At 55.0% G+C, this 26,167-nt stretch overlaps 13 protein-coding genes across 13 annotated transcripts; 10 read left to right on the plus strand and 3 right to left on the minus strand.

The window, feature by feature from the left end:
• Positions 1-299: 299 nt before the first annotated feature.
• PUNSTDRAFT_72306 (uncharacterized protein) lies at positions 300-494 on the plus strand (the record flags this gene model as incomplete). Its single annotated transcript, XM_007385810.1, has 1 exon — positions 300-494. One exon carries the CDS (start codon positions 300-302, stop codon positions 492-494), a length of 195 nt encoding a protein of 64 aa, XP_007385872.1.
• Positions 495-1,360: 866 nt separating this feature from the next.
• Positions 1,361-2,506, plus strand: PUNSTDRAFT_114974 (uncharacterized protein; the record flags this gene model as incomplete). Its single annotated transcript, XM_007385811.1, has 8 exons — positions 1,361-1,428; positions 1,496-1,561; positions 1,611-1,675; positions 1,737-1,838; positions 1,910-2,020; positions 2,090-2,139; positions 2,202-2,246; positions 2,354-2,506. 8 exons carry the CDS (start codon positions 1,361-1,363, stop codon positions 2,504-2,506), a joined length of 660 nt encoding a protein of 219 aa, XP_007385873.1.
• A 425-nt stretch (positions 2,507-2,931) lies between these two features.
• PUNSTDRAFT_145009 (uncharacterized protein) lies at positions 2,932-5,355 on the plus strand. The gene is made up of 7 exons (XM_007385812.1): positions 2,932-3,154; positions 3,235-3,306; positions 3,362-3,461; positions 3,512-3,575; positions 3,624-3,754; positions 3,811-4,716; positions 4,819-5,355. The coding sequence occupies exons 1-7, from the start codon at positions 2,975-2,977 to the stop codon at positions 5,223-5,225; spliced, it is 1,860 nt and encodes a 619-aa protein (XP_007385874.1). The 5' UTR covers positions 2,932-2,974; the 3' UTR covers positions 5,226-5,355.
• A 384-nt stretch (positions 5,356-5,739) lies between these two features.
• On the minus strand, positions 5,740-6,343 carry PUNSTDRAFT_72810 (transcription initiation factor IID TAF10 subunit; the record flags this gene model as incomplete). The annotated part of the gene is made up of 4 exons (XM_007385813.1): positions 5,740-5,837; positions 5,859-6,004; positions 6,069-6,133; positions 6,185-6,343. 4 exons carry the CDS (start codon positions 6,341-6,343, stop codon positions 5,740-5,742), a joined length of 468 nt encoding a protein of 155 aa, XP_007385875.1.
• Positions 6,344-6,428: 85 nt separating this feature from the next.
• Positions 6,429-7,024, plus strand: PUNSTDRAFT_121627 (uncharacterized protein). Its single transcript, XM_007385814.1, has 2 exons — positions 6,429-6,842; positions 6,923-7,024. Exon 1 carries the CDS (start codon positions 6,475-6,477, stop codon positions 6,709-6,711), a length of 237 nt encoding a protein of 78 aa, XP_007385876.1. The 5' UTR covers positions 6,429-6,474; the 3' UTR covers positions 6,712-6,842; positions 6,923-7,024.
• Positions 7,025-7,239: 215 nt separating this feature from the next.
• Positions 7,240-8,922, plus strand: PUNSTDRAFT_121628 (uncharacterized protein). The gene is made up of 11 exons (XM_007385815.1): positions 7,240-7,434; positions 7,497-7,599; positions 7,664-7,702; positions 7,758-7,790; positions 7,858-8,010; positions 8,065-8,124; positions 8,176-8,346; positions 8,402-8,485; positions 8,547-8,681; positions 8,735-8,782; positions 8,832-8,922. The coding sequence occupies exons 3-11, from the start codon at positions 7,684-7,686 to the stop codon at positions 8,861-8,863; spliced, it is 735 nt and encodes a 244-aa protein (XP_007385877.1). The 5' UTR covers positions 7,240-7,434; positions 7,497-7,599; positions 7,664-7,683; the 3' UTR covers positions 8,864-8,922.
• A 1,336-nt stretch (positions 8,923-10,258) lies between these two features.
• PUNSTDRAFT_45921 (glycoside hydrolase) lies at positions 10,259-12,345 on the plus strand (the record flags this gene model as incomplete). Its single annotated transcript, XM_007385816.1, has 12 exons — positions 10,259-10,687; positions 10,742-10,767; positions 10,826-11,012; positions 11,067-11,177; positions 11,227-11,387; positions 11,447-11,627; positions 11,679-11,775; positions 11,830-11,922; positions 11,975-11,984; positions 12,044-12,139; positions 12,194-12,305; positions 12,331-12,345. 12 exons carry the CDS (start codon positions 10,259-10,261, stop codon positions 12,343-12,345), a joined length of 1,518 nt encoding a protein of 505 aa, XP_007385878.1.
• A 93-nt stretch (positions 12,346-12,438) lies between these two features.
• Positions 12,439-14,824, minus strand: PUNSTDRAFT_127211 (T-complex protein 1). Its single transcript, XM_007385817.1, has 7 exons — positions 14,749-14,824; positions 14,598-14,688; positions 14,406-14,542; positions 14,207-14,351; positions 13,900-14,154; positions 13,693-13,841; positions 12,439-13,641 (listed from the first exon to the last, which is right to left on the minus strand). Exons 1-7 carry the CDS (start codon positions 14,803-14,805, stop codon positions 12,787-12,789), a joined length of 1,689 nt encoding a protein of 562 aa, XP_007385879.1. The 5' UTR covers positions 14,806-14,824; the 3' UTR covers positions 12,439-12,786.
• A 78-nt stretch (positions 14,825-14,902) lies between these two features.
• Positions 14,903-16,698, plus strand: PUNSTDRAFT_89954 (uncharacterized protein). The gene is made up of 3 exons (XM_007385818.1): positions 14,903-15,089; positions 15,142-15,965; positions 16,023-16,698. Exons 1-3 carry the CDS (start codon positions 14,925-14,927, stop codon positions 16,585-16,587), a joined length of 1,554 nt encoding a protein of 517 aa, XP_007385880.1. The 5' UTR covers positions 14,903-14,924; the 3' UTR covers positions 16,588-16,698.
• A 2,745-nt stretch (positions 16,699-19,443) lies between these two features.
• PUNSTDRAFT_114981 (phosphate transporter) lies at positions 19,444-21,591 on the plus strand (the record flags this gene model as incomplete). Its single annotated transcript, XM_007385819.1, has 10 exons — positions 19,444-19,568; positions 19,620-19,673; positions 19,727-19,893; positions 19,945-19,962; positions 20,017-20,123; positions 20,177-20,300; positions 20,355-20,737; positions 20,800-21,088; positions 21,137-21,410; positions 21,468-21,591. The coding sequence occupies 10 exons, from the start codon at positions 19,444-19,446 to the stop codon at positions 21,589-21,591; spliced, it is 1,665 nt and encodes a 554-aa protein (XP_007385881.1).
• Positions 21,592-21,824: 233 nt separating this feature from the next.
• PUNSTDRAFT_105379 (uncharacterized protein) lies at positions 21,825-23,679 on the minus strand (the record flags this gene model as incomplete). Its single annotated transcript, XM_007386349.1, has 12 exons — positions 21,825-21,921; positions 21,982-22,086; positions 22,153-22,368; positions 22,423-22,481; positions 22,535-22,590; positions 22,645-22,712; positions 22,771-22,871; positions 22,932-23,040; positions 23,104-23,170; positions 23,226-23,277; positions 23,332-23,382; positions 23,437-23,679. 12 exons carry the CDS (start codon positions 23,677-23,679, stop codon positions 21,825-21,827), a joined length of 1,224 nt encoding a protein of 407 aa, XP_007386411.1.
• Positions 23,680-24,076: 397 nt separating this feature from the next.
• On the plus strand, positions 24,077-25,155 carry PUNSTDRAFT_105383 (uncharacterized protein). Its single transcript, XM_007385820.1, has 2 exons — positions 24,077-24,307; positions 24,363-25,155. The coding sequence occupies exons 1-2, from the start codon at positions 24,097-24,099 to the stop codon at positions 24,740-24,742; spliced, it is 591 nt and encodes a 196-aa protein (XP_007385882.1). The 5' UTR covers positions 24,077-24,096; the 3' UTR covers positions 24,743-25,155.
• A 325-nt stretch (positions 25,156-25,480) lies between these two features.
• Positions 25,481-26,140, plus strand: PUNSTDRAFT_136266 (uncharacterized protein; the record flags this gene model as incomplete). Its single annotated transcript, XM_007385821.1, has 2 exons — positions 25,481-25,832; positions 25,891-26,140. Coding segments are annotated over 2 exons (602 nt in total), but the record flags the coding sequence as incomplete, so codon positions are not given.
• Between the last annotated feature and the right edge of the window lie 27 nt (positions 26,141-26,167).

Below are 26,167 nucleotides of genomic sequence, written 5' to 3' on the forward strand. Positions count from 1 at the left end.
CTGCGCAGCACTTATCACACCTGTTGAAACTGAATGAGCCCTATCTTAACTCGTTCGTAGTCTCCCTAATAGTCAGACTCTCGATGCGCAGTGAAGACAGTCGTTCGTAACTCGCTAGACGAGGTCCAAACATCTACGACGGGCAAAGTTTCTAGAATCTTGCGATGCCGGAGGTAAATCATCTACATCTAACTGACCTCGTCGGGGGGCGGGGCGGACCTGACTCAACCCAGGACGGAGAGCCAGCTTGTCAAGCACAAGGCGAGTTCTTTCGTCATGATGGCTCTCCACGACCGTTAATGACAGTGTCTAATACAGCATGCACGCTACAAACATGCTTGAACAAGAACACATATCAGCCCGAGAAATGCGACGCGCAGCTGCGTGAGCTCTACACGTGCTGTCAACGTTTCTATGAAGCGACAGGGGACAAAGGAGAATCGACAGCGTGTCCTATGCCAAGCGTGGTGCGCAGATGGCTGAAGAATCATTGACGATGCGCTTGAGGAAACGGAAAGTGTGTAAGCCGCCGTGATAACACTCGCATTTCCAGTATCCTCTGAGCCCTCCGATAGGTCGTGATTGGCTATATCTGGTAGGACGCTGCGCATGAAGACCAACGGAATGTTTGCCTCCCGGCGCGGCTTTTCGCGGCCCGAGATACCACCATGTGTGCGCCGACATCCTGAGATGCTGATTGAAGCTTCGCATATGACGTACCGTGTATGCAATCCCGTGTACGTTCATGGACTCAGCAATTGAGGTGATCTCCACCTTATACCCATTGCTCGCGCATAGTTCAACTGTGGGATCCTAAGCAGCTTAGCATCCGCCGGCGCGCACCTCCCGGTACGAGCTCGAAATACTTATCGTCCTCATCTCGTCCAAGATAACCTTGCCGACGGGAATCTCTGTTAGACCATGGCGTCATGACATCGAACTGCTCCTCGGCTCCGGACAAGGTTTCCGAAATCATGTTATCGGACTTCCCCTCGAACGTGCATCTTGAAATCTACCGACGAAGCCATGCAGAAACCGTCTGAATATCATCCTCACCGTGTCATCTAGGTTGATCTTCGGCGTCAATACGGGTACACCTTTGTTCGCTAAATCATACGACAAGCACACCCCTTCCTCACTTCCCTACACGCATGGATCTGTATGGTCGTCTTATCGCAGATAGGATACACCCTATGGACCGGCATTCCTCGTCTTCGTATTTCGGGAGGACAATTGCGACCGGAGGCGTATAAGTACGCTATATGACACATGGGATATCTTGCGCTGCTTTCTTGAGGCTGCACTTCTGCCGTTCGCTGATCATTCGGTCGAGGGGAAATCAGGTTGTCGTTCATGAATCATGTCGCTCGGATTTCTCGCGTACATCACACTCGCGTTCCTGTGCCAGAACGTATACGCGCAAACATGGTGAGTTCGCCGTCAAACTATTCATACGAGTCGTGGAGTCTCCATCTCTGATCGTACATGTGCTCAGGTACTTCCTGCGCTACCAAACTCCCTCAGGCGCAGCATTTACCCACCTGAGTGGAAATATGATTGCGTACGTGTCGCCGCCCTTGTTCATACGCTTTACGAGAACGACTGCGCAGACCCACGCTTCCTGAAGCCGCAACTTACTATCTCTGGCCGGGGCTGCAGCCCCCGGACAATTCGGGTAAGTATACATGGTCCGACGATTCCGCGGCGAGGGCGGCACTCTCATCTCCAACCCTCAGGTGTCCTGCAACAGGTTCTTGATGGACGAAGCGGGACATGGTGGATCGGAAGCGGTTGGTGCTGCTCGAACCCGAGTTTGGCCTGGGGAAGCGGTTTCAATGGTGATTCTTTCATGTCAATCCTGTCGAAGTTACACAGGTTGTCTATGAAAAGCACTGATCACGCTATCAAGTCGCCGCCGGTACCACGATCGCCTTCTCCAATGACGACTCCAACCGAGATGGTACATGGGACACCAGCCTCTCGGACAGCAGCAGTTCTGCCACCGGCTCCTTCGACCTTTGTGAGTAGCACCGGCAAGATGCTCCTCTCCGCGGACGATACAAGGGCGGAGGCTGACTACCTACTATAGATTCCACAAGGTCTATGAATCAGGCTATTTTTGCCATCGAGCTTTATGATGTGAGCGCGACCCTCTGACCGGGTTCTCGCGTTCCATCCCATGCTCAACCTGACGTTGACAGGTGAGTTGGAACTTCGGAAAGCTGACCTTCACCGACGTCGTCATGGTACGTCATTCTCCCCTTCGGTGTTGTTCTACCGGACCTTCAGAGAGCTAAAATTTAAAACTTATTGATAACCCCAACTGCGGATTGCCGTCGTGCGCCACATGCAGGTCGCCAACACTACTTCCACGTCCTGGTGCACGAACGGGCCGTCCAATTACAACAACGCCGCGGTCGTCCAGATCGCGACGCCCACGGTTACGGTCAGTGGCGCGTCGAGCACCTGTTCCGTCAGTAGCATCGTGCTCGTGAGCCCCGCCTGATGCCTGTAGTATGGTACCGACGGAGAGAATGGAACGACGGGCCTTCATTAGTTCGCCACCGCTAGAGATCGCCACTTGCTTCCGTGCCTCACGCTTTCGCTTTTGGAGTTAACGGTCGATCGGAGCATTCCATTCCACCGTGATATTCCTCCGTGTTCTTGACATCGTGGGATGCGCTGCCCGCGAGTTGACCGTGGTTCGCACCGCCGTTCATGCATACGGACGGGGGGAGGTTTAATTGCGTTCGACGGCTATCTGGATCAACGGCTAGCCGCTGTGCCGGTGTGAGCAGCCCTGTGCTCGAAGCAAGAAAGTCCTTAACCTAAAATAAGCAGACGTCATCGCCACGGCTTCACGATATCAACGCGACGCGTCCCTCTGGTCGATTGACCTTACCCCGCGTTCTCCAAACCGTCTTGGCTGGAGCTCGTCGATCCCGACGATAGCCGTTTACTCTCGGCCCCGGCCATGCCCAAACGCCCGACAACCCCCGAGCCTAGCGACGATGAGCCGAGATACTTCACCGTCGTGAACCCGTACCCAGCACACGCGAACATGGAGCTGCCGCAGGACCGCAAAGATTTCGCATTCTGGCTGGCGTGCATTGTCGGAATGAAAGATCTCATATCTTTCTTCCACAAGCCGAGCGTCAGTGCACTCGTGGCTTTTATGGTAACATCTTGTACTGAATGCCTTCCTTGTATGGTGCCTCGTGTTGACCAATGCAGTCACCGAGCATGGTCATCATCGAGATCGCGAGATCGTCCACAGCGGACACTCGTCTCCTTGGAATGCACAAGGCATGATTACGCCATGTTTCAACTCGCACCGCTCGCTAAGCCTAGCCTCGTTTAGTGGTCTGAATTTCTCCGTAATCCGGATGAATCAGAGAAGTGCCGCGTCAGCAAGATTTTCTATTGCACGCACAACACCGGAAGGAAGGTTCAGAAAACCGGTAAGGACGATTGATTACTGCCCGGAGCTATCTCGTTGATCCTTCCAAAGGCTGGAAGAGGATCTACGTCGAAGAACACTGGTTTACGGAGGCAGGATGGAAACCGAACAATAAGTACGTCTGCACCTCATGTGATATACACGCTCTGATCATAGTACGCAGACTCATCATGCACCCGTACCCACCCTCGCATTGGTGCCTACCACCACCGGAGGACAAGACTACAGCTGGGCTTTGTCGGCCGCTCCCTGTCAAGACCTTCCCGCCTCCACAGCCAGAACTTCAACCGAAACGTAAGCGAAGGCGCCCCTCGTTTCGAAGAATCTCTCTCTTACGAATATCATACCAGCCGGTTCTGAACAGTGGCTGAAGACACGCGGACCGCAGCCTATACAACCCGTGCCACGCCTTCCTGGCGGGGCGTGGGCCAGGGGAGCACCGTCTGCCAGCGTTGCTCCGAAGATCGCCAGCGGGAAGTCCGCGCCTTCGCCCAACGCGTTCATGCAGATGAACGACGCCGGTCACATGCGGCCATCCGCTGGAGCGTGGCACTCATTCGCAGCGACTCCTACCGCATCGCCTTCGACATATACTCAGATTCGATACACCGCAAGCACCTCCGACGCACCTGACTCTTGGGATGCGCTGATCGCTAGATCGCCCAACGATCCCCTCTCCTGGGCCGATGACGTGGCCCGAGCGTCACGTTCGCATTCGCCAACGAGCTCGTCTGGATACGAAGCTCCGTTAGTCCCCCCAGGTCTCACCAAACCGATTCGTAGTTCCCCTTTGACGGTCGGTGGTCCGCCGCCAGGGTTGACGGACGCTGAGACCAGCGATGGCGACGAGTCTTTGCCTAGAACTGGTGTTGATCGGGAGTTCGATATGATCGCTGCTCTCGAGGAGGAATTCGGCAGCGTCAGCGTCGCTGCAGAACCGGAAGCAGGGGCAGGAACTGTAGCATCAGCTGCTGCGGAAGAGGAGACGGATCTGTGGGCGGACTACATGAAACCTAAGGACGCCCCTCTCCTGCCCAGTCAGCGAGACTGCCCCGAACATGGACGCACTTGCAAGAAGGGCATTTGCGCCCAGTACGCCAAGATGAAGCGGGACCAAAGGAGGGAACAGGAACGTCAAGAAAGGGACACAGCGCGTGAAGAAAGGGCCATGGTCCGAGCAAGACGAGGTCGCGGTCGCGGTCGCGGTCGCGGTTCTTCTGGTCCTCAAGCACCACCCGCATCACAAGGTCGGCCAGGTGAGTATCATTTCTCAAACGTTCATGTCATACGCGTCCGTCAGTGAGCGCATTTTGACGAAGTTGTTTGCTTTGCTCTCGGTGTCGGGCGCTCGGTCGCAGCTGATCGTGGATCTGCAACTGGCCTGCCGTCACCTGCGTCCCAACGCTCGCACTCCGATGGCTCTGCCACAACCGCGGCTTCCGGCGGAGGCAGAAATGCGTGGGTGCCAACGCCTCAGAGGGGGGACCAATCCGAGGCAGGCTCGGCTGCCTCCTGGGGTGTCATGTCAGAGGATCCGTGGGGCTCAAAGACCCCTGTCGCTTGGGACAAGAGCAGCAGCACCGGTTCCGCATCGACGGTGACGTCCGCCAGAGATGCGAAACCGAACTCCATGGTTAGATCCGCTAGCGGGGCGGCGTGGGGCGGAAGCACCGGCTCTTGCAAAGGCGGACGAGCCCCGAGCGTGGCGGGTAGCCAGTCTAGTAGTGCATGGGGTACATACTCCAACGATCCCTGGGGAGACTGATGTCTATACTACTCAGTACGTTCTGCCTGCTATCTGCTTGCATTTATATCTCTAGGCTCGAATGTTTGATTTTGTGCTCTCGTCGCTCTACCTGTACATCTATACCTTTATCGTGTTATCGAGTTCGTCACTTCCGCTGACCGGATGATTGGATTATAAGGGTGGTGTTGACTGGAGTTTTGCGTTCTCTCAACCTTGGCGTGCATTTGAATTTACCCAGAATCGTACAGCGATCGGGTAGAGGTAGTTCCATTGCTGTCTATTCGTGGAAAGCGTGCTTATCGTACAAGAAAATCCTCTTCGCAATGGTAACATCTGTCTCTGTTCAAAGACGACGAAGCAGGCAAGCCACGGATAACATGAAGATGGCCCATGGTCTGCATTGGCGTGAAAGGCGCCGAGCTCTTCGAGTTCACCTGATCGAGATATTAAGGAGGTCTGACGGAATCATTCGAGCCTGATGTACGTTGCGCTGCCTGTCGAAAATCTGCTGGTCGGGTATGATAATGTGGTATTACATATAGAAGTCGGGCTTGCGGGCATTGATGCCGTACTCTTGCAGGGCGCCGGCAAGATCCTCCATGGTTAAGGTGGTACGTGTCTTATCCTTACCTTCAGATCAGTCCAAACTACCGGGATGGAATGGATAGCGCACCCTAGCACCACCTGCTGTACGCGACCGCCCAGCCGATGCATTCGTGCGGATTCGCGCGTGTTGGTACGCATCTGCGGCGATATCGGAAACGAATTTCTGAGCGGCCAGTGACAATAGTCGCTTTCTGCAGAATATCGAAGGTAGAATGAGGGCTCCAGTCAAGGTCCCGATGAGAAGGGGGACCCTACAATCGGACGTCTTGGCAGTCAAAGCCAACTCGTTGCAGATAGTAATCCGTGACCTCGTTGGGAATCTGGCGAACACTCCTTGAGATTCATGTGGAACTTACGGCACGAGAACATACCAATGGCTCGTAGTCGTCTAGCATCAGCAAGAAATCCGCAAGTGTCCTGTCCTTGCGAGCTTGTTCGGCTTGCTGGCGGGAGAGCTGGGGTTGTGATGGCTGAGACGATGTAGCGCTAGACTGCGTCTGGGACGTCGATGCTTGTTGACTCGAGGACATGTTGGATGACGACCTGAGCAAGACCTCGGCGTGGTTGGGGGCAAGGAGGCTTCGCGTGTCTCACGGACACCGCGTTCGGCTTACCCCGATATTCTCTTGCGGGGTCAAACCCGCTTGCAGACTACTACTCCATGGCGAAGAAAAAGAAATCAGGGCCGCCGTACGACTATTCGAAGTCTGAGAATGCGTATCTCCTCGTGGTCTGGTGCTATGGGATGGACAACGACCGGCCGTCCGAGAGAACACAGATCGATGTCGACAGAGCTGGGACGTTCATTGAGGCTGCTACGGGATACCTACCTAATCGGATCTTCACTCGAAAAACCGTAAGTACAGTGATGAGGAACTGCAACCTGTTGTGTGCGTGAAAGCGTGGTGACGCTTGAGGCGCGAACTCCTCGAACGGCACCATAACACTGTGTTCCTTCATGCAGGAGATGGTTGTCATTGTCGAGCTTCCCAAAGAGGTGGATTTCACCCCTTTGTATGGCGCACATAGGTGAGTGTCAGATACCGCTGTTTCATCGCTGCGGCACAAGCATCAGAAACGCTGGATCGGCTGCTGATACGCTCACAAAGATGGTCCGAGTTTGTAGAGTCAAAGTACCTTAAACGTCATCAAGTCCCGAATATGACTACTTTCTTTGAGTACAACTACGTAACACATGGACCACCTGAACGTATGTTCATAGTTCAAGTCCAACTACTGCGCGCAGCTAACAGAAGTGGCATCGGTAGGGACATGGGAAAACGAATATCCCGCGGAGGATTATCCCGACAAAGCACATATTGTCGCCTCGTTGAAGCAGCCGTACCCCTACCCTGTGCGTATAAGACCGAGCTATGCACGCTGTCCCAGCCGTTTTGGCAAGGAGCTCGCGAGAGATCTATTCCCACCACAAGTTGAGATTTCTTCCACAAGAACAGAAGAACCGGTGGTGAAGCCCGAAGAACAACGAGGAAACCTGTCGGAGCCGCCCCAGCCCGAACCCCAAGTTTTGCTACTAGATCCTCCCGTGAAGATCGAGTACCAGGACCCGGAAAATCATGTCGCGAACAGTCCTAGTAAAACTGACGTGTTTGCAAGTGAGGTAAGTACCACACCTTTACCACTTGATACCGGTTGATTTCACATACTTCACGTCCTCCATAGGTAACGGCGTCGGCATTCCGGCCGTATGAACCTCCCTCTCACCATCCTGCGCACGCGCATTATCCTGACCATGTGCAGGGGCGGCCAGATCCTGTGAAACTAGGTTTGTCACTACCCATGCAAACTTGTTTGGATCTCTGCTCAATCGCAGCTGCAACTGATCATAGAACCGCCGGAACATCAAGAGATGTCCTCCAGTCGCGCCGGTACGGTACAAACGAGTACCATCCCTGATAGCGATTGATCGTGATTATGGTTCAGCATCGTCGTCGAAATATGATCCTTACGAAGAAGGTATGTCAGACGTACAGAGCCATCCAACCTTCCGATCATTTCTTTCAACACATTTCAATTGAAACAGAGGAAGCTGCTCAGCTCGCCCTTCGGTTGCCCGTGACAAACATCAAGCAGGAAGACGGGATAATTTCCGCTGTCCCATCTTGCGCTGTTCCTGTGAAGCAGGAAGATGTGTATACGCCGTCATCAGCACTCGTCGATTATCTCCGTACTCGTGGTATGTTAGGATGGTTTCCTCTGTAAGTCTCGAAATGCTCATCAGTTCCTCAAGGATCTGCTGTCTTCAATCTTCCACACGAAGGCTCAGGGCACGATCGTGATATCAGCCGTGGTGTGTTCGATATTTCCAACTGTATTTGCTTAAGCATTAATCTCTGAGCAGCGTATGCGGCGACGAATCACGCAAAGCAAGAGCAGTGGGATGATAGTGCTGCTCTTCATCCGCCTGATCTCAACTCAACACGAAAAGCACCTTCGACATCGGTGAAGCTAGAACCTCCAGAACCTTCGATACCGTCATCTATGAGCACTCGTGATCCACGACGGCCATCGCGTAAGTTGAAGTCAATTGGAGCAATGCATACTCAATTCTAATTAAATGCAAACAGCACCTTCGACGGCCGTCAAACTCGAACCTCCACAACGTTCAATACCGTTGTCTATGAGTACCCGCGATCCACGGCGGCGTCCGCGTGAGTTAGGATGAGTTGGTGGGGCATATATACCTAGCTAAACCGAGAGTGCGCGTGGCAGCCTCGCTTGTACGAGTTAAAACAGAAGAGCAAGAGCTTGGCGAGGGCAACCTCGGTTCGTCAGGTAGGAAGGATTCGATGCAACGAGCCCCCGGCAACGTGGAATATGATCGCAAACACGCTACATCCCTTGCAAGTATGTTGCTGACTGTCTGTGATCTACGGTTCGACTGCTGACTTCCGAAATAGCACTATACGGCTCGCATAAGAGACTTAAAGAGGAGGATGTGAACAGGGGTAAGCCGAGTCCACGTCTGCATGAACATCCCTTGATATTGGTGTCTAGACACGAAACGTATCAAGAAGGAACAAGAATGATCTTACATACATGACATGCATTTTTAGCTTGTAATTGTATGGTAGTAATACGCTTCGACTGCGCTCACCAATTGCGAGGCATATCATCGGCATACTTAACCTGTTGGTTGACTCGGTTGACGTCATGACGCGTGAAGCCACGCGAGAGCGTGACTCTTCCTCAGTCCTTTTCGATTCAGCGTTGTCCTCGCCGTAGGTGGCATGACTGCAATAGATTTGCCAATGGTCGACTCTCGTGGCACAGATAACCCGTCGCCTTTGATCGTGTAAACGGCATTCTTCGTCTCCAGTACAATACCAGCCTGTTCTCTCTTGAGTTTGTGGTTCTGCTTCTTCACGAGTCATGAGGAGCTCCTGCCGCTGTTCCCCGACATCTGAACGCTTCCTGAAGCTGTGTGAGCGGACCGTCGGCTGCTCAAGATGATGCATATGACCCTGGTACGGGCGTACGCATCGCAAAAGCGCTCATCAGCTGACAGTGTTGCTTTAGGGCTTATAACTCATCATGCCTTGAGCCCAGCCGTTGCTTCAATACGCCATGCTCGCAATCCTTATATGTGCTTGTTTTCCGCTCGTCAAGGCCGTAAACATACTACAATATTTGTCTGTACCGCTGCTCATCAGTGACCTTTTCAACAATCAAGCTGCATCTACCAACGGGTCCTTCGGAGACTTCGATGGATCTGGGGGTTCCTACGATGGATCCATTCTGCCGACTGGCTCCTGGGCATACGATGGAATCATAGTTCGTGTTAGACTCGTATCACCGTCATGCTGAGGGTTGATCAGGACTCATAGTATGAACTACCCGCGTCGTGGGGTGGTTCCGTTTCAGACAACGTCATTGCAGAAGGGCAAGTAATCGAGCTTTCGAAGCCCACAATCATTCATGAGTTACATCTCTTATACGCCGGCGGTATGTCATCTACTTCAAGTATGCATGGGTTGGCCTAATAGAAGTAGACGGAAGCGATAAAGCATTCAGTGAGGGTTTCGCGCACCTGTCTGCCAGTGGCTGAACGTCGCGTCGACCTGTTTTCGGTTAATCAAAAAGATTTCAACCTCACTTATGCAGACAACACGACAGAGCAATTCCAGCGTGAGTTTCCGCCTCGAACACCTCTCACCGGGTGTTGATGAATTACGTAGTTGCCGCAAAGAGCTGGGGCGACAGTCCTGGTGCTGTTTTGACGTTAAGAAAGCAACTGAGCTCATTCGCATACACGCTAATAATCTTGCAGCCCATTCCGGTTCATCTCCAACGGCTCCGACGTAGACTGGAACTCGACAACAATTCAGCAATGGTCGACGTCTCTTCCCTCGCGCAACGCGTTGACAAGCATCACACTGCCGCAGAGCGGTGCAACGTCGCGTCTGCATCTGTTTGCTATATCCATGACACCATCGGTAGTGGATGCTTCTCACGATGCAGGGCCTTTGCTTTCCGTGCGTCGTGCGCGGTTCACGACTAGATGGGAATCTGTCGGCGGCAAGCGGGCGCAAGCCGTTGAAGTGACGTTGGATAACCTGCTTCCAATCAACGCGTTTTCCGAGAACACCTCCATCACGAACCCCATCACTATCGAACTGTCCGGCACACAACTTCGGACGGTGAAACCTGCGGTTATCAACCGCCTCGTTGCTTCGGACCGTGTTCGTGTAGATGTTCTCGTGGCTGATGGTGCAAGTGGCAACGCTACGGTGACTGTCAAGGACCACACTGGAAACACCCTCGGTCAATCCGACGGATGGCTCGTAACACCTTTGCCGGGGGTTTGGTCAAACGACCCCTCCCTCCTTCTCACACACGAGACCCCCACTTGGGTGAGCACCTGCTAATCACTCAGTGGTGTCACCTCGCTTATCGCAACGGTCTAGTGGAACGAAGCGAAATATGGTATATTGTATGTGCTACAACTATTGATATCGGTGACCAGCATGGCATAGCTTACATTGCCGCAGCATTCATTGGGGGATATACTCATATCCGGCTTGGGCTCCGCCACAACAATACGCGGAGTGGTATGAGTCCGTACACAATTGCTCTCCTCTCGCTCTCAAGGCTCACAATTCTGTCAGCTGGGACTTGCATAATCCTTCCAACTCGAGCAGCCCAACCTGGGAGCACCATCTGCAGACTTACGGACCAGTGGGACTCGATTGTCGAACGTTCAATATATTAAGCTGATCGCTTATGTACCAGGATGTGGTTTACGACGATTTCATTGTGAACTTCACTGCGAGCAAGTTCAATGCTAGCTCGTGGGTGGATCTCTTCGACAGAGCTGGGGCGAAGTACTTTGTCCTCGTAACAGTGAGTGTTGTCAATGAAACATTTGATTCTATCATTGATTGTACGCAAGAAACACCATGACGGGTATGCCTTGTTCGACTCTGGCAACACCACTCATCGGGCAAGTGTTTATCTGGGCCCTGGACGTGATTTGGTGGACGAACTCTTCACTGTTGCTAAGAAAGAGAAACCAAATCTGCATCGTGGGACCTACTATTCTCTGCCTGAATGGTAAGAGGACCAACGTGCGTTCTTGTGGTGGGGAGAGGCTAAAGTGCTCACCCAATCAGGTTCAACCCCGACTTCGCCAAGTATGGTTTCGCAGAATGGCCAGGCGGACTGGCTCATAACGCCTTCAACGCGTCTGAGCTGGAGCCATACACTGGCAGGCTGAACATCAGCGACTATCTACAAGATCTACAACTTCCCCAGATGCTACTGCTTGCTCAGAAATACGACACGGAAATTATGGTACGGTTGATCCTTCGAGGCCTCAAGGCGCGAAACTGAGCTCTGGCTCAGTGGTGCGATATTGGTGGTCCGAATATGACGCTGGAGTTCGAAGCACAATTCTATAACCACGCCCAGGCACATGGGAAGCAAGTCACGATCAACAATCGTACGTCTGCGCGTGGAACCAAGCATCTCGGTTTATCTTATGATCTTCAACTAGGATGTGGGGTGCCGCAATCCGATTTTGACACCCCGGAGTACACGAAATTCAATGCCATTCAGACGCGCAAGTGGGAGACGAGCGAGGGAATGGGTGAGTTTTGACGTCCAGTGGACTACGCTACCTGCTCACAGGAATCGGCTAGATCCGTTCAGGTATGTAGGCTCAGTTACCCGCACGAGAAAAGCGGACTGAAATCTGCGCCGTCGTGTAGTTATGGACTCAACAGCGCCACGAACGCTTCGCAATATAAGAACGCAACTACTATCGTCCAGTCGCTTGTGGATATAGTGTCGAAGAACGGAAATTTGTCAGTCGGTTCAACTTGCGCGACTGTCATGACAGCTAATCAGATTGCAACTAGCCTGCTGGATATTGGACCCAATGCTGAGGGTGAAATAATTGAAGCTATGTCCAACAACCTGCTCGCTGCGGGTGAATGGTTGGCGAACTCAGGGGATTGTGTTTACGCCACCGTACGTGCCTGTTCGTTCTTGCTAGTTATCTGACCACTAACAATAGAGCAGGACTACTGGTTCAAAGGTTCACAATCATGGAATGCGAACTCCACCTTTGATATCCGGTTCCTGACGACGCCAACGTCGTTCTGCGTCGTTTCCTTCACCAAACCCCAGTTGAATACAAGCGCCAGCTCCTCCACGCTCACGGTTACAGAGAGGACCCCCATCCTACCGGGGGATAAGATCTTCTATCTTGGTAATGGGGGTGACGGAGAAGAAGTGCAGTGGAACGTGGATAGTAATGCGGGGCTGTTGACTATCACGATCCCGGCGTCCACGAACCTTGAACCAGCCGGCGGTGCCGAAGCCTGGGCGTTCCAGGTTCAATATCAGACCAAGCATTGAAAAGGTTCCTTGCTCCCGCGATTCAGTACCATTAGCAAGCATTGTACAGATATCATTTTGGTGGCGTCGTCTACGAGAACTGTTGCTCGATCTAGTCCTCGTCCCAGTTACCCGCCTGCTGCGGGATTTTCGGGCCACCTGCAGGTTTGCTCATGATGATGCTGTCGACTGCAAGAACGGAGGTCGCCGCCTCCGTCGCAAGCTTGATCGCCCACGACTTGGCCGCGAGGGGGTCGAGGATTTTGTACTCCGTCGCGGACAACGTGCCATCTGTCTCCTTTTCGACGTCGACGCCCCACGCCTCGCCGCCTGCCTGCTCATGCTTCGCCCAGAGTCGGCTGACAACCTCATTTCCCTCGGCGCCGCCCAACGCGTTCTCGGCCAGCGTTCGCGGCACGACCTCTAACGCCTGTGCATACCGCTTCACGGCGTGCTGCGCCAGACCTCGTAATCCCGCTCCATATTGTTCAATCCGCTTCGCGAGCTCCAACTCCGTGGCGCCCGCGCCCGGAACGAGTCGCGGGTCCTTCAGCAGCGACTTGATCACATTAACGCCGTCGTCAACCGCGCGCTCGAGATCGTCGAGGTGGTTCGTCGTCGCCCCACGCAACACAATCGTAGCTGTTCGTGTCTTCTCACCCGGAGCGCTCGGATCGAAGCCCTCCGCCTCGTCACCCGGCCCAAGCTGACGCAGCACAGTCACGCGGTCACCACCGACCTCGATGCACTCAAAGATATCGACGCTCCCCGCTTCCTCTGGCGTAGGCGCGCCAATGCGCGCGAGTGGGGTAGCGTTTACGACGCGACAAAGCCGGCGGAGCTCGAACTTGGAGAGCACCTTGAGGACAGCGATGTTGAAACGGTCAAGGTAATGCAGCGCGAGCTCGCCAACAGAGGAGCCGGCGACGATGACTTTGACACCGCTGTCGGCTATTTCTTTGAAGATCTGACGATGTGGATCAGTTACGCGGTACAAGAGGGGAAAGGGCAAATGAACCTTCTCCATGTGTTTCTCCTCTCCCCGAGTGAAGTTCAACATCTCGTCCGCGTTCTTGATCAGGACGGTTCCTTTGGTTTCCGTCTGTGCGATGTCCAATCCACACGTGTAAACCGCTACTTTCGCCTTGGCGACTCTTTTGATGTGCCCTAGACAATGATAAATCTCAGCCATGTCTCGCCAACTTTAAGGCAAGCGCTAACATACCTTCCGGCTCTCTTCCGAACACCATACCTTGGACGACCTTGGATCCGGCTAGGCTTCCACCCATAATCTTGACGACACGAACATTGTCAACGTTGAAGTTCTTGGGATTTTCAGGCATGACGGCAAGGGCGGCTTCCGCTACCAACGCGGCCAAAGTGTCTTCTTGACCATATTGCTTGGATGCAATAGATGGCTTGACAGCAATAGCAAGGGAGGATAGGTTAAGAGGAGATGCAAGAGATGAAGTCGACAGCTCTGAAAATAATGAGTAAATTGCGAGTAAGAGTACCGGATGCACAGCACGTACTCTCGAGTTCGGCCAAAGCTCTAGTGCTCGCGAGTTCATAACCCTTGATTACTTCGGATGGGTGGAGGCCCATTATGAGCAGATGTTCCGCCTTTTTGAGTAGCTCTCCGGCAAAGATGAGAACCGTGTTGGTGGCATCACCCATCTTGCGAGCCAAATGTCAGTCCTTCGGTCGATGGAGGTGGTATGTACTACACACCTCTTGCTCCTGCGCCTGACTTGCCATGACCAACAGCTTTGCGGCTGGGTGCACAACCTCGATCTCGCGGATGATCGTCGCAGCATCCGAGGTGACGAATAGTTTGCCAAGATGGTTGATGAGGAGTTTATTCCGGCCTGTGCTTTGGGTTATCGAAAGCGATTCATACGTGTTAGTGAGGAAGTTGCGTACCATTGGGGCCGAAAGATGTCCTGACAAGATCGGAGAGCTCGTTCACTGCCTGGATGTTGCGGAGAACGGCATCCTCCAATCCAGAAATATGCTACCAAACCACCCTTACATCAGCAATGTGTACGCCACCATACAGGTCAATGTAATGCACCTTGTACCCATCCTTGAATAGCTGGATGTTGTTCGCCTTCGGGACCTTGAGCGACATGTCGACCTTGGTGATTTTGCGCGAAGGGCGCGACTGAGAAAGGGCTGCAGCAGCAGAACGCGTCCGACGCGTGCACTGCATTCCATCACTCCATCCTCTGCCACCACATCGCAAGGAGGATGGTCCTCAAAATATTGGGTGCGACCTTGAATGCTGTCCTTCCGTCGAACTACTACAAGCATGCTGCGGCTGTGGTAGTCGGGACGGTTGTCATCCGAGCATTTGCGCAGGGCCGGACCACTGACCGCGAGCGGGACTTGCATGCTAGGACCGTCCTGCTCACGGTGAATAAGTAGCGTCATCTCTACAAGCTGCAAGCTCATCAGTCTATCATAGGGTGGATTCACGCCCTTGGGCTTGACCTTGGCGCAGCAGTTAGCTCAGAGGGGTGCCCACCTCATTCTTCTCTCCTCTGAGCCCATCAACTCCCCCCGCGTCGAACTCCTCGTCGAGCTCCTGCGCACCCAGACGTCTAACGACCAGATCTTCGCTGACGAATGCGACCTCAAATCTCCCGCATCAATCAAAGCGTTCTGCACCAAGTTCCTCACCGGGAACGAGACCCGACTGGATGCCATCGTCTTCGCGCACGAATACCAGCACATCGGCGCCGTACTCGGATCCACAGACGAAACCCGGAGGCAAGACGAGAAGGAGCGCGAAGCAGGGTCTATGGCCACCTTCTTGATCACCACTCTTCTCCTCCCTGCGCTGCTAGTCGCGCCCGTTGAACGTGACATCCGCATCGTTAACGTGGTTAACCCCTTCTACGCCGCCGCCGCGCCGCACTACTCTCCGATGTCTTCGCTCCCGCTTGCTCCCTCTCCCCCTCATTCTTCGCCAACATCTTCCCACGCGATCCCCACACCTCCCTCTCCCGCGTCGTCGTCTGTTTACATCCTGGAGGGCCATCGCGCTCTGAGGACCGCCATACTCACCCGTCACCTCCAACGGATCCTCGACGCTCTCCCTAACCGGTCAGCCCCTCCCCCGACGGAGAGCGAAAGCAGCACTATCCCCGTTGTGAGCGGACAAGCGCAGCGCTCGAACATTGTCGCCGTTTCTGTCTCTCCTGGAATCAGTCGTTCGGACACCGTATCGAGAATCTTAGGTGCCGACCGCGATTCGGCCACAACATTTTCGTGGCTCGGATTATTGATGTACGTGATTGTGTCCCTTTGAATTTGCTTTGATCGAGTGCTAATACGAGCGTTCAGATATATCCTTCTCCAACCCGTCCTCTTCATCTTCACCAAATCGTCTTCTGTGGCCCTGCAATCTGTCCTGCATGTGCTATTCCTCCCTACACCGTTTAAGTCTCTCGAAAACGCGAGCACTGGCCCGACGTCTCTGGTCCCCAAAAGGAGAGGCGAGGAAATCTTGAAACCGGGAGCGCTCTACGCGGATTGCAGTGTCGTACGGGTACAAGTGCCTACACCACCCACCACCGACGATCCTTCAGCGGATGCCCCTTCGTCTGACCCAACTCCAGCGCCAGCGCCCACGACAGCGCCAGAGAAGCCCACATCCGACTCTAACGTCGACCCTAAGTCGGGCCTCCAGTCCATCCCTGACGACCATGAGTACGGCGGCGAGCTGGTCGGGCGGCTCACCTGGGAGTCGTTCGAGCAGCAGCTCAGGGACTGGGAGCGCACTAATCCCGAGCCTGCGCCGCATCACACGCCGGCACCCCAGACGAGTGAGAAGGGCGCGATTCCGAGCACTCCACCGCAGACGGCGCCGGTCGAACTAGAAGAGGAGGGCGCGGACGTGTATCATTGAGAGAAAGAGGTAGGAGGTAGAGACTTGATTGACGAACCATTACGATCTTTCATCACTGCGGACTTACGGTTTGGATATGCATACCACATCTATATGCACGCAGCACTAATGCATTGCACATCTCGCATCATGATTATCAAAGAGTGGACGACCTTCGATTTCTTTGAGACCATCAGGAGGTGCAGTTCAGCGATGCGGATCGATGCTTCGTCTGTTTGCCGGCCTTGAATTTCATCACGAGCTCTAGGGCACGACGGCAACGCCAGCAACCTCATTACCTCAAGCTCGAAGCCCAGTCTGTGTCACACTGCCCAAATCTGATTAAAGTGCTGACAAAATGCTTCGGACAGACCAATCCGTCGAGTATCTCCACAACGAGGTTCCGTCGGCGCGTTCAACCAAACGTCGTCATTGTTATAGAACATGGTCGAATTGGGCAGCCCCACTAGTGCTGGCTGTGCGTGTCCTGTGTGCTCTTGCGGAATGCTAAGGCAGAGTCATCGTTGTGACCACGGGTCGCTTGGGCGTGCACCAACTTGCCGGACTGAAACGACAGCAGCCCTGGGTCGTCCACGGGCACGCTCTCCCTACGTGCGACTGTGCCTGTTCTGCAGAATCTCGAGATGCGTAATGAAGGCAACTTTTGCCTTCACCTCTTATGCTACACGCCTGACAGCATGAGTGCCTTTGAGGTGTACGTTATTCATCCGTTTGCCAGGAGTTGATGGGCGCTGATCACGACCTTTGCCACGCCCAGGCTCACGATCTCAGTAACCGATGAATATCATTGACGCATGGCATCCGAAGAATGCGGAGCGACTCCGGGCGCACAACGCATCAACAAAAGCAGCAGCCGTGCCTGGCAGCCTCTTCGTCCTAACGGCGGCACGGTTCGACGGCAAATGGACATAGGCGTGAACGGGAGCGTGGCTGCGGTCCCTGTTGCATTTCATATGCAGTACGCGGAACCCGAATACATGTATAAAGGTCGGGGGGGGGCGCACGAGTGGTCAGCAGGCGAGTCGATCCTTGGTTCTCACTTCCGCACAACTGTCCGATGATGAACATCGCCAACGTCCTCCTTGTCGCCGCCTTGGTCAGGCTGTGAGTTGTCCCTTGCGTGTGAGCGTTGTAAGTTGGCGACATTGACAAATTCTGTTCATGTTCAGCTCCACCGCAGCCCCGCACGTCGTCGCGAGAAGCTGCCTGGGTCCATCGTATGTTCAGTCAGAGTCTCGCACTTCTGTCGCCATATAACTGGGTCCACAGTTGCCTTCCTGGCGTGCCATGCCCCGATTTCTGCGTAGTTGAACCGAGTACAACGCTCGCTCCGACTCTTACGCCGATCACCACCGGAGTCTGCGAAACGTTCGTGTGTTGACGTGTGCCCAGTTCCCTTCGCTGACTTCGGAGAAATTAGCTGTAAACCCGGAGTGCCCTGCCCACGTTTGTGCCACATTATCACCGTAACACCGACATCGACAACGGAGCCAACAACGTCGCTTGTATGTGCTACGTGAGTTTATCGTGCCTCGCTGGTTTTGCGAAGATGCTTGAGTAACATTATTGTACCAGTTGCCCGCCCGGCGTACCATGTCCGCGAGTATGCGAGATTGTGACAATCACACCGACACCGACGTCGAGTGCTTCGTGTTTCCCGTGTGTCACGATCGTGCATTCTTCGACTGGGTTGCCAGACTACTGATCCGTTGAACAAAATTACAGCAGTTGCCTTCCTGGAACCTTCTGTCCTCTTTGTTCCACCAGCACCGGCAATTATCCTTGACCTATTAGACGACCTATTATGAACGATGGAATATACCGCTGTGCCTCAACTAGTAGCACATACGAAAGATGAGAAACATAAATGAAAGCCCGTTCGATTCATTTCCCTCAGCCATGCTATCCCCTGATAAGAGGCTGCAAAAGGCATGTGAGAAAAGAAAGGATGGGGATCCCCCGACGTCACAAGGCGGTACTGCAATACCAAGGACATCGCGCCAACGAGATGCAAGCAGAGCTCGAAGGACAAGGGCGGCAAAAATTAGATAACCAATAATGGAGGCGATGCCTCCATAATAGTGGTTAAACTATTAAGAACAGATACTACACTTGATCTAAGCCAAAAGGCCAGAGTGGTAAGGAAATACAGATGTCGCCGCGAGCCTTATATACGGACGATGGCACCAGTCAGGTGATTCCATTGTTTGCTGCAGCTTGGCTTGGAGCCTCGTGCACCAGACGATGAGAAACTGGAGCTTAAGTACTTATTCTCTGCCGAGCTGTACGACACGGGCCCCATGATCCACCAATAAAACTGGCTTAAGCTGTTGGGCTACATATGCGTGTCACTTACCTGCGCTGCGTCGGTTCCGCTGCTCCTGCGAAAGTTGCATGGGTCGAAACAGCCCTCTCCGCGCACAACTATCGGTGGCGCCCGCGCCCGTTCTGATCAATGCAGTTCTTCGACTGTAAAGCACGATACATCTGGCCCGTCCCGTCTAGGCAACATATATAGTGATGCTCTATTTCCGCACCGGCGCTGGCTCCTTCGTGCAGTGACGGGCAACAGCATTCACGCCGCCCGAGATCCACCATCCAGAAACATCAAATCGCAACACGTATCTCTCACTCTGAGTATGCACGATGATTCGTTGTCGCCCACGCACGTTGCTGGCCAAGCTCAATGTGGAGGAACACTGCCTCAAGGCCGTGGACGAGGTGTTCGCTCAGGGCGATGCTATGCGCACAGTTCTGATGTGCACGAGTGGGATTCCACCTTCGGGACTTTATGCATGTCGCCTTATAGTGTCTTGATCGGCGCCGTGGCTCGATATCCTACGCAACTCTGTGACCATGTCCGACTACGGCGTTGAGCTGGAGCCCGTCAATAGTGCCAGTCTGCTGAAGAAACCCACGGTTCACGAACTCGACGAGCGCAGACGAGCCAAACTCGAAGAGGTCGACACGACCCCGTTCACGTGGGCATACACCATAACCCATATTTCGTATGAGAAGCTGACGAACAGCAGGTTATTTCACCTCCGAGTTTGCCTTGTTGCAGGTATCGGCTTCTTCACAGATGCGTAGGTGTCTGGTCAAGCCACTGTTCGTGGTATAGCGCTAACGCTGGGAGCAGATATGACCTATTCGCCATCAACATTGCTTCGACCATGCTCGGTCTAGTTTACGATCCTACGGGTCGCAATACACAACTTTCTTCTACCCAAGATCTTGGTATCAAGGTGGCCGCCCTTTGTGGGACGTTGGTCGGGCAGCTATCCTTTGGCTGGCTCGCCGATATTGGTCAGTACGTCTCTTTCCTGCTGTGTTCGTGCGCTCATCGCGTGTCTCTAGTGGGTCGGAAGCGGATGTGTGAGTATTGGGGTTAGTCAGGATCGTGGCCAATGTGACTCACGGTCCTCCCAGATGGTTATGAGTTGATCGTGATCATCGTTGCGACTTTTGGTCAAGCTATGGCAGGGGGCAGTCAGGCCGTAAACGTTATCGCCGCGCTGGTCGTGTGGAGAGTTTTCGTAAGAGGCAGTCACCGCTTCTGCCGAGAGTCACTGACCGCCCCGACACACAGCTTGGAGTAGGCGTCGGTGGAGATTATCCGTTGACAGCAGTGATCACTTCTGAGTTCGCGTCAACGCGCATGAGGGGCCGAATGATGACGGCGGTGGTCGCTTGCCAAGGATGGGGAACGTTCAGTGAGCCGTGATAGCACACCCTCCCCCAAACGTACTCACCCTGTGCATGTCCAGCCTCCGCACTCGTTGCCTACATCATCGTGAGCGGGTACAAGTCATCCATCCTGCACGATGACCCTACGCTGTTCCCGCACGTGGACTCTATGTGGCGGCTACTCATAGGCATTGGTTGCGTCCCGGCGGCCATAGCGCTCTATTTTCGCCTGACGATCCCGGAGACGCCACGGTTCACGATGGACATCGAGCGAAACCTAGCGCGGGCAACGGCGGATGTTGACCGCGTGCTCAGCGATGGCGCATACATCATCACCGAAGACGCCGTCGTGCAGCGGATCGACGTCCCGCAAGCGTCGAAGCGCGACTTCATCGCTCACTTTTCCAGGTGGCGAAACCTCAGAATGCTGTTCGGCACATCGTGGTCGTGGTTTGCGTTAGACGTAAGCCTTTTCCATCAGAGCGCGCTCTTCATGCTGTCTGTTAACTGGATGATTCTCGCCAGATCGCGTTCTATGGTCTGGGTCTGAACTCCGCCGTCGTTCTCACCGCCATCCACTTCGGTGGCGGGAGCACGTTCACCCAGTGCAATGTCTCTCCGGACCGATTTCCACCCATGACCGCGAGCAGGGCCTTCCAGAACATGCACAACGTCGCTGTGGGCAACCTGATCCTTTCCGTTGCTGGCCTCATACCCGGCTATTGGGCGTGTTTCTTCTTCATCGATCGGTGGGGCCGGAAACCCATACAGCTCATGGATTTTGCGGTGCTCGCTGTCCTGTTCGCCATCATGGGTATGTGCCTCCTCTCGCCTCATTGACATCCTCTTAACCTTGAAACAGGCTTTGGATATCACAAACTCGCTGGCGATTGCAGTCACTCATCCTCGAGCGGCAGCGCAGGCTTCGTTGCCCTGTACTGTCTCGCCAACTTCTTCCAGAACTTTGGTCCCAACACTACCACGTTCGTCATCCCGGGGGAGGCGTTTCCGACGCGATATCGTTCGACAGCGCACGGCATCTCCGCGACCTCCGGCAAAATCGGCGCGATCTTGGCCCAAGTAGGTTTCACACTACTCAAGGACCGAGGAGGCCAGAATCAGTTCCTCGGACACATGTGCGTGCCTTCGCTTTCTACCGACCGCACAAGCTGAACGGCGTTATACATTTTCAGCTTGGAGATCATGGCCTTGTTTATGTTGACAGGAATCGCGTCGACGTTGCTGGTACCGGAGACGAAGCAGAAGAGCCTGGAGGAGCTCTCGAATGAGCAGCAGGAGGGCTTCGTTCGTGGATAGTAGGCGCTTGAAAGGCGTCGTGTCTTAGACTGCAGAGCCAGTCATTGCGGAAGGGACTTTGAGATACCCATGCCTGTGACATATGCGTATGTAAATCAGACCGTTACCTGAACACGTTGGTTGTGTGACCAGGCGAGGCTTGAGACACTGACAGGTAGAAGGACAGTCGACCTCCGCACTTGTTTCTCACGCTGATATGATTGAACAGCAAATGGAGCAATCCATCGATATGATCATGTCGTCGAGCACGCGGGGAACAGCCCCGCGGAGGTCCCTGTGATGTTAACGTTCTGGCAGGTGTACGTCGCCGCTCCGTACTTCGAGGGCGGTCTAAGGGAGCGCAAGCCGCCCTCAGAATGGGAGGAAGGGCAAGAACAAGTGGACACTTACGACAGCGTGAGGTTGTTGGCGTTGATGTCGGAGCAACGTCCGTCGGGTGAGCATGACAACGAGCCCACCACAGACTTTTCCTTGCCGGACGACGTTCCGGATATGCTACGCGTATGGAGGAAACGGCATCCGCTGTCAACATATCTTCGAACGGTAGGAGGCAACACGAACCTGTCGAACCAGACGTCCTGAATATACGTGTTGGACGGATACTCGGAGCAGTCCGAGGCTGAAGTCTCGTAGCACTGGTCGATGACGATCGGGTTGTCGACGTTGGACTCGATAAAGTTAGTAAAGGTGACGTTTTTGACGATGCCGCTCCCGACGCCTTTTCCGGCCCAGGCCTTGATACGCGCGCCGTTCTGCGCGTTGGACATCTTGATGTCGCTGAAGCGCCGCATAAGCTGGGAGATATCGAGGGTAAATTAGAGGGTGGCGTACGTGGCGAGGACGTTCTCGACTATATCGTAGACGCCGGCGTATTGGCCGAGAGAACCGACCTGAATTTGGGTAGGATGAGCATCGAAGCGGAGTGACTCTGAAAGGAACCAACCGAAATTCCATGAGAGCCGTTACATTGCAGATTGGAAACGAGCACGTTGGTAGTATCTGCCACGATGTCAGAATGTCAAGAGCATCGCCAGTGTATCCGAACCAGCTCACTCGGCTTGAAGGAGACACAGTCGTCGCCGTTGTTGATGTTCGAGTTTTTGATCGTCACATTGTCGCTCCTGTGGGCGCACAATTCGTTAGGTATGGGGCAGGTTCAGGGAAAGCGCGCGAGCGCACCGGTAGATGTCCCAACCATCCGTGTTCTTCGCGGCGTTCTTGGACGTGGACACGGCGCTGAGCGTGACATTGTCGAATACAACGCCTTTGGCTTCGTTCACCTACCAATGCACGGCCAAGATCGTCCGATAAGGCGTGTGTCAGCGCAGATGTCAACTCACGAGGTTGAACCACTCGGGCGCGTTGACCATGGCGATGTTCTGCACCGTCACGTCGCTCGCGTTGGAGACGGTGAGGATGATAGGCCGGCCAAGCGAACTATTGCTGGCGCTGAAGGGACAGCATCATCATGGTCAGCTTCGATTTGTTCCAGTGATTTCAGTGGGTCCTCACAATGCGTCGTACCAGGCCTGACCTTGGCCATCGAGAGTTCCGCCGCCGTCAAGGAGGATATGGTTGCCTTTCGGATGATGTGCGGTCAGAGAGAGGAGCGCTGCGCTCGTGGACAGGTTCACCTCCGAGGAGCCAGAACGCCAGCTGTGCTTGGAACGGGACGTAAAACGCGTGCTAGAGCGTACGTCAGCGTCGCAGCATCATCAGGGAAATGATTGCGTCACGTACTCCGGTCCAGTAACCGAGGTCGGGATTGAACGAAATCTTTCCCTGGATGTTCTGTGGTGTATGATCAGGGGGCTGCCCGTATCCTGATGGAACGAGAACACGTACGATGTGCTTGTTGTTGATGCCGGTCATGTCCAATGGCGAGGAGATGTTCAAGGTAACGCCCTTCGGGACGATGGTGGTGTCACAGCTCTTGACAGCGGCGAGGAAGGCGGGCGCGTCGTCTTTGCCAGAGCCGGCGGCAGCGAGCGTGCAACTGCTCGCGCGGGCGACAAGAGAGGGAGAGCGGCCTCCGAGCGCCGGCAGCGCAATGGCGAGCAATGCTACCGAGAGAGGGAGCGTATACATGACGGATCGGTAGGCTGGTAGTTGCTGGACGTCGGATCTTATACTACAGAATACTGGAGCATCGAGCGGACCGCGTTGTACGGCGGCGAACGGGGACGGGCCGCGGGCAGCATCGCAGGTCGAGCAAGGCGAAGAAGACGAACGCAGGTCATATGCGGCTTGCCTTCTCTATCAGCTGGGTCCATGGAATAGATGAGCAGCGACTGAATGGATCAACTTCGCGCGAGCATAGAGGGCCGCATGACTCTCGCCCCAGCTGCAGATTGCTTCCGACAAAACTCATTCTCGGATAAAGCGCGAGACGTTCATTATGACGAGAGGGACCTATAGCAGTGAACACATGCAAGCGACGCGGTGGAGGAGAAACAACCAGTCGCGTCGGATAGCAGCGGCCCGGGCGACTTTTCAATCTCACCGATGACACCGTCTCGTCTCCCGCCGACGTTCAGGTCGCTGTACCGTCTGCTGCTCAGGACGGCATCCGCAGCCGTGCTGCACCAGCCCACGTCGGCGCGCGCATTGCGTCGTCTGTACAGGGCGCCGTTCGAGGAGGCCGCCTCCGTCCTACGGCGCCCATCGCCGCCCTCCGACGCGGACGCAGCATGGATGCGGACATTCGAGGCTCGCAGTGCGTCGCATCGAACCCCTCCTGTTCCGCACGGCAGACTGACGAACGAACGCAGTGGACAACACGCTCTCGCTGCTCTACTCCTCCGCGCGCTCGCACGGACTCGGTCACCAGCTCACGCGTAATCTGACCGTGCTCTCCCGCCTCGAGCACCACCGCGCGGTGCAGAACAGGCGCGCGGCGATCGCGCTCCTCCCGCGTTGGAACCCCCGCCTCGCGCCTAACAGTCTGGAGTACACACCGCACCCGCCGCCGCGGGACAAGCGGACGGAGAACAAGGAGGCGAAGCGGGCACGGCATCGGCTGATGGACGACGAGGTGTGGAGTGCCTTTGGAGAGGCCGTCCGACTCGCGGAGGGCAGGGCGGGCGTCATTCTGGGCCGGGTGCCGCCGCTGACTAGGGGGAGGAGGCCTGTGTACGACGAGGCACGGTAGCCAAGGGGCGTTCTCCTCTATGCGAGGGACGTACTCCGAGGTGTAGTCCGTGTTTCGCAGCAGCTTCGCCTGCCTCTCGCAACGCGCTTAGGAAGGGGAGACTGGACCGAAACAATCTGGCAGACTCTGCCCCGCGCGAACATCGGCTCCACAAAGAAGACAAACCCGAAGTCGAGCGGAAGCTCTGAGCCAAAACCCGAATCCGACTGCTCCTTTGGCGTATTGTCGGTGCTGGCGGGAGGAATGGAGCATTCTTTGTTCTTGCCTCGGCCTGAGCCTGGCTTCTTGTTCAATGCATCGTCGGTACTGGAGGATTCGTTTCCCTCGGTGAGATGGCACTCGATCTCGCGCCGTCACCCCACCAGTTCCCTTGCTTCACGACCTTGTATTCTCAAGTGAATCTTATTCGTCTTTTGGTCGATATTCCAAGCGCTTTCCATGCATTTGAAGTCTAAGAGTCCCATGACGTGGTAGAAATGGCACGTGACTGTGCCACGACCCCCTCGCCATGCCCGTGGCCATGCGAGGGCCGCTCGGGATAAGCGAGAGCGCAAGGCAGGCCACGCAGCCAACGCCGTTCCTTTGTCCCAGCGCGTGTATAAGTCCATCTGGCCAGGGCAGCAACACGTTCCCCCCTTCGAACCCAACCCAGAACCACGAACCGCCCGAAGCGTCACGTAACTCCGACTCCTTTCCGTCAATCCCCTTTCGCCTCTCTCTCAGTACCAGCCACCAGTGATGGCGTATCGCCCGCCGAACGAGAACGACAGACCGCCTGGCGCGTCCCTCAGACACGCCAACACCGTCGCCGGCCTCGGCGGGAAGCAGAAAGGACCTGGCTCGCTCAGAAGGATGCGTGCCAAAGCTTCCTCGCCGGCTTTGAACCTGCGTCTGGACGCCGCCGCCAGCATGCTCGTCGCCGCAGCTGCCTCCACCCATGTGCCCACGCCCGTCACAGCGATGACCCCCAAGACGTCTCCACCGCCTACAGCAGTGGGCACGCCGTACGGCCACCCTGCGCCCTCGCCTCTCGCTCATGCGTACCACCACGTTCACGACCCCGACCGCGATACCTCGGACGCGGACTCACGTGAGTCCGCTATCTCGTAGAGCATGGGCACGCATCTAACGAATGCATCTCGTCGCAGTACGCACATCGTACGGGTTCGGACCCAGCCCCAGCGCGAGCTGCGCCAGCCTGACGTCGCTCACCACATCCGCCTCCTCGCACTACTCTCAATCGCAATCTCCCTTGCATACCCGCTCCTTTGTCGTCAAGAAGCCACTGCCGCCCACGCCAACCTCGGCGCCACCGCTCGCCGTGCCCTCCTCGCCTTCGTCAACGTCCCTCGTCTCCGTCTTCCGCACGGCATCTCTCAACCGCTTCCGGCGGAGCAAGTCCAAGGCGAAGGAGAGGCCCAAGAA

Source organism: Punctularia strigosozonata, assembly GCF_000264995.1.
Source record: "Punctularia strigosozonata HHB-11173 SS5 unplaced genomic scaffold PUNSTscaffold_10, whole genome shotgun sequence".
NCBI classification, from domain to species: domain Eukaryota; kingdom Fungi; phylum Basidiomycota; class Agaricomycetes; order Corticiales; family Punctulariaceae; genus Punctularia; species Punctularia strigosozonata.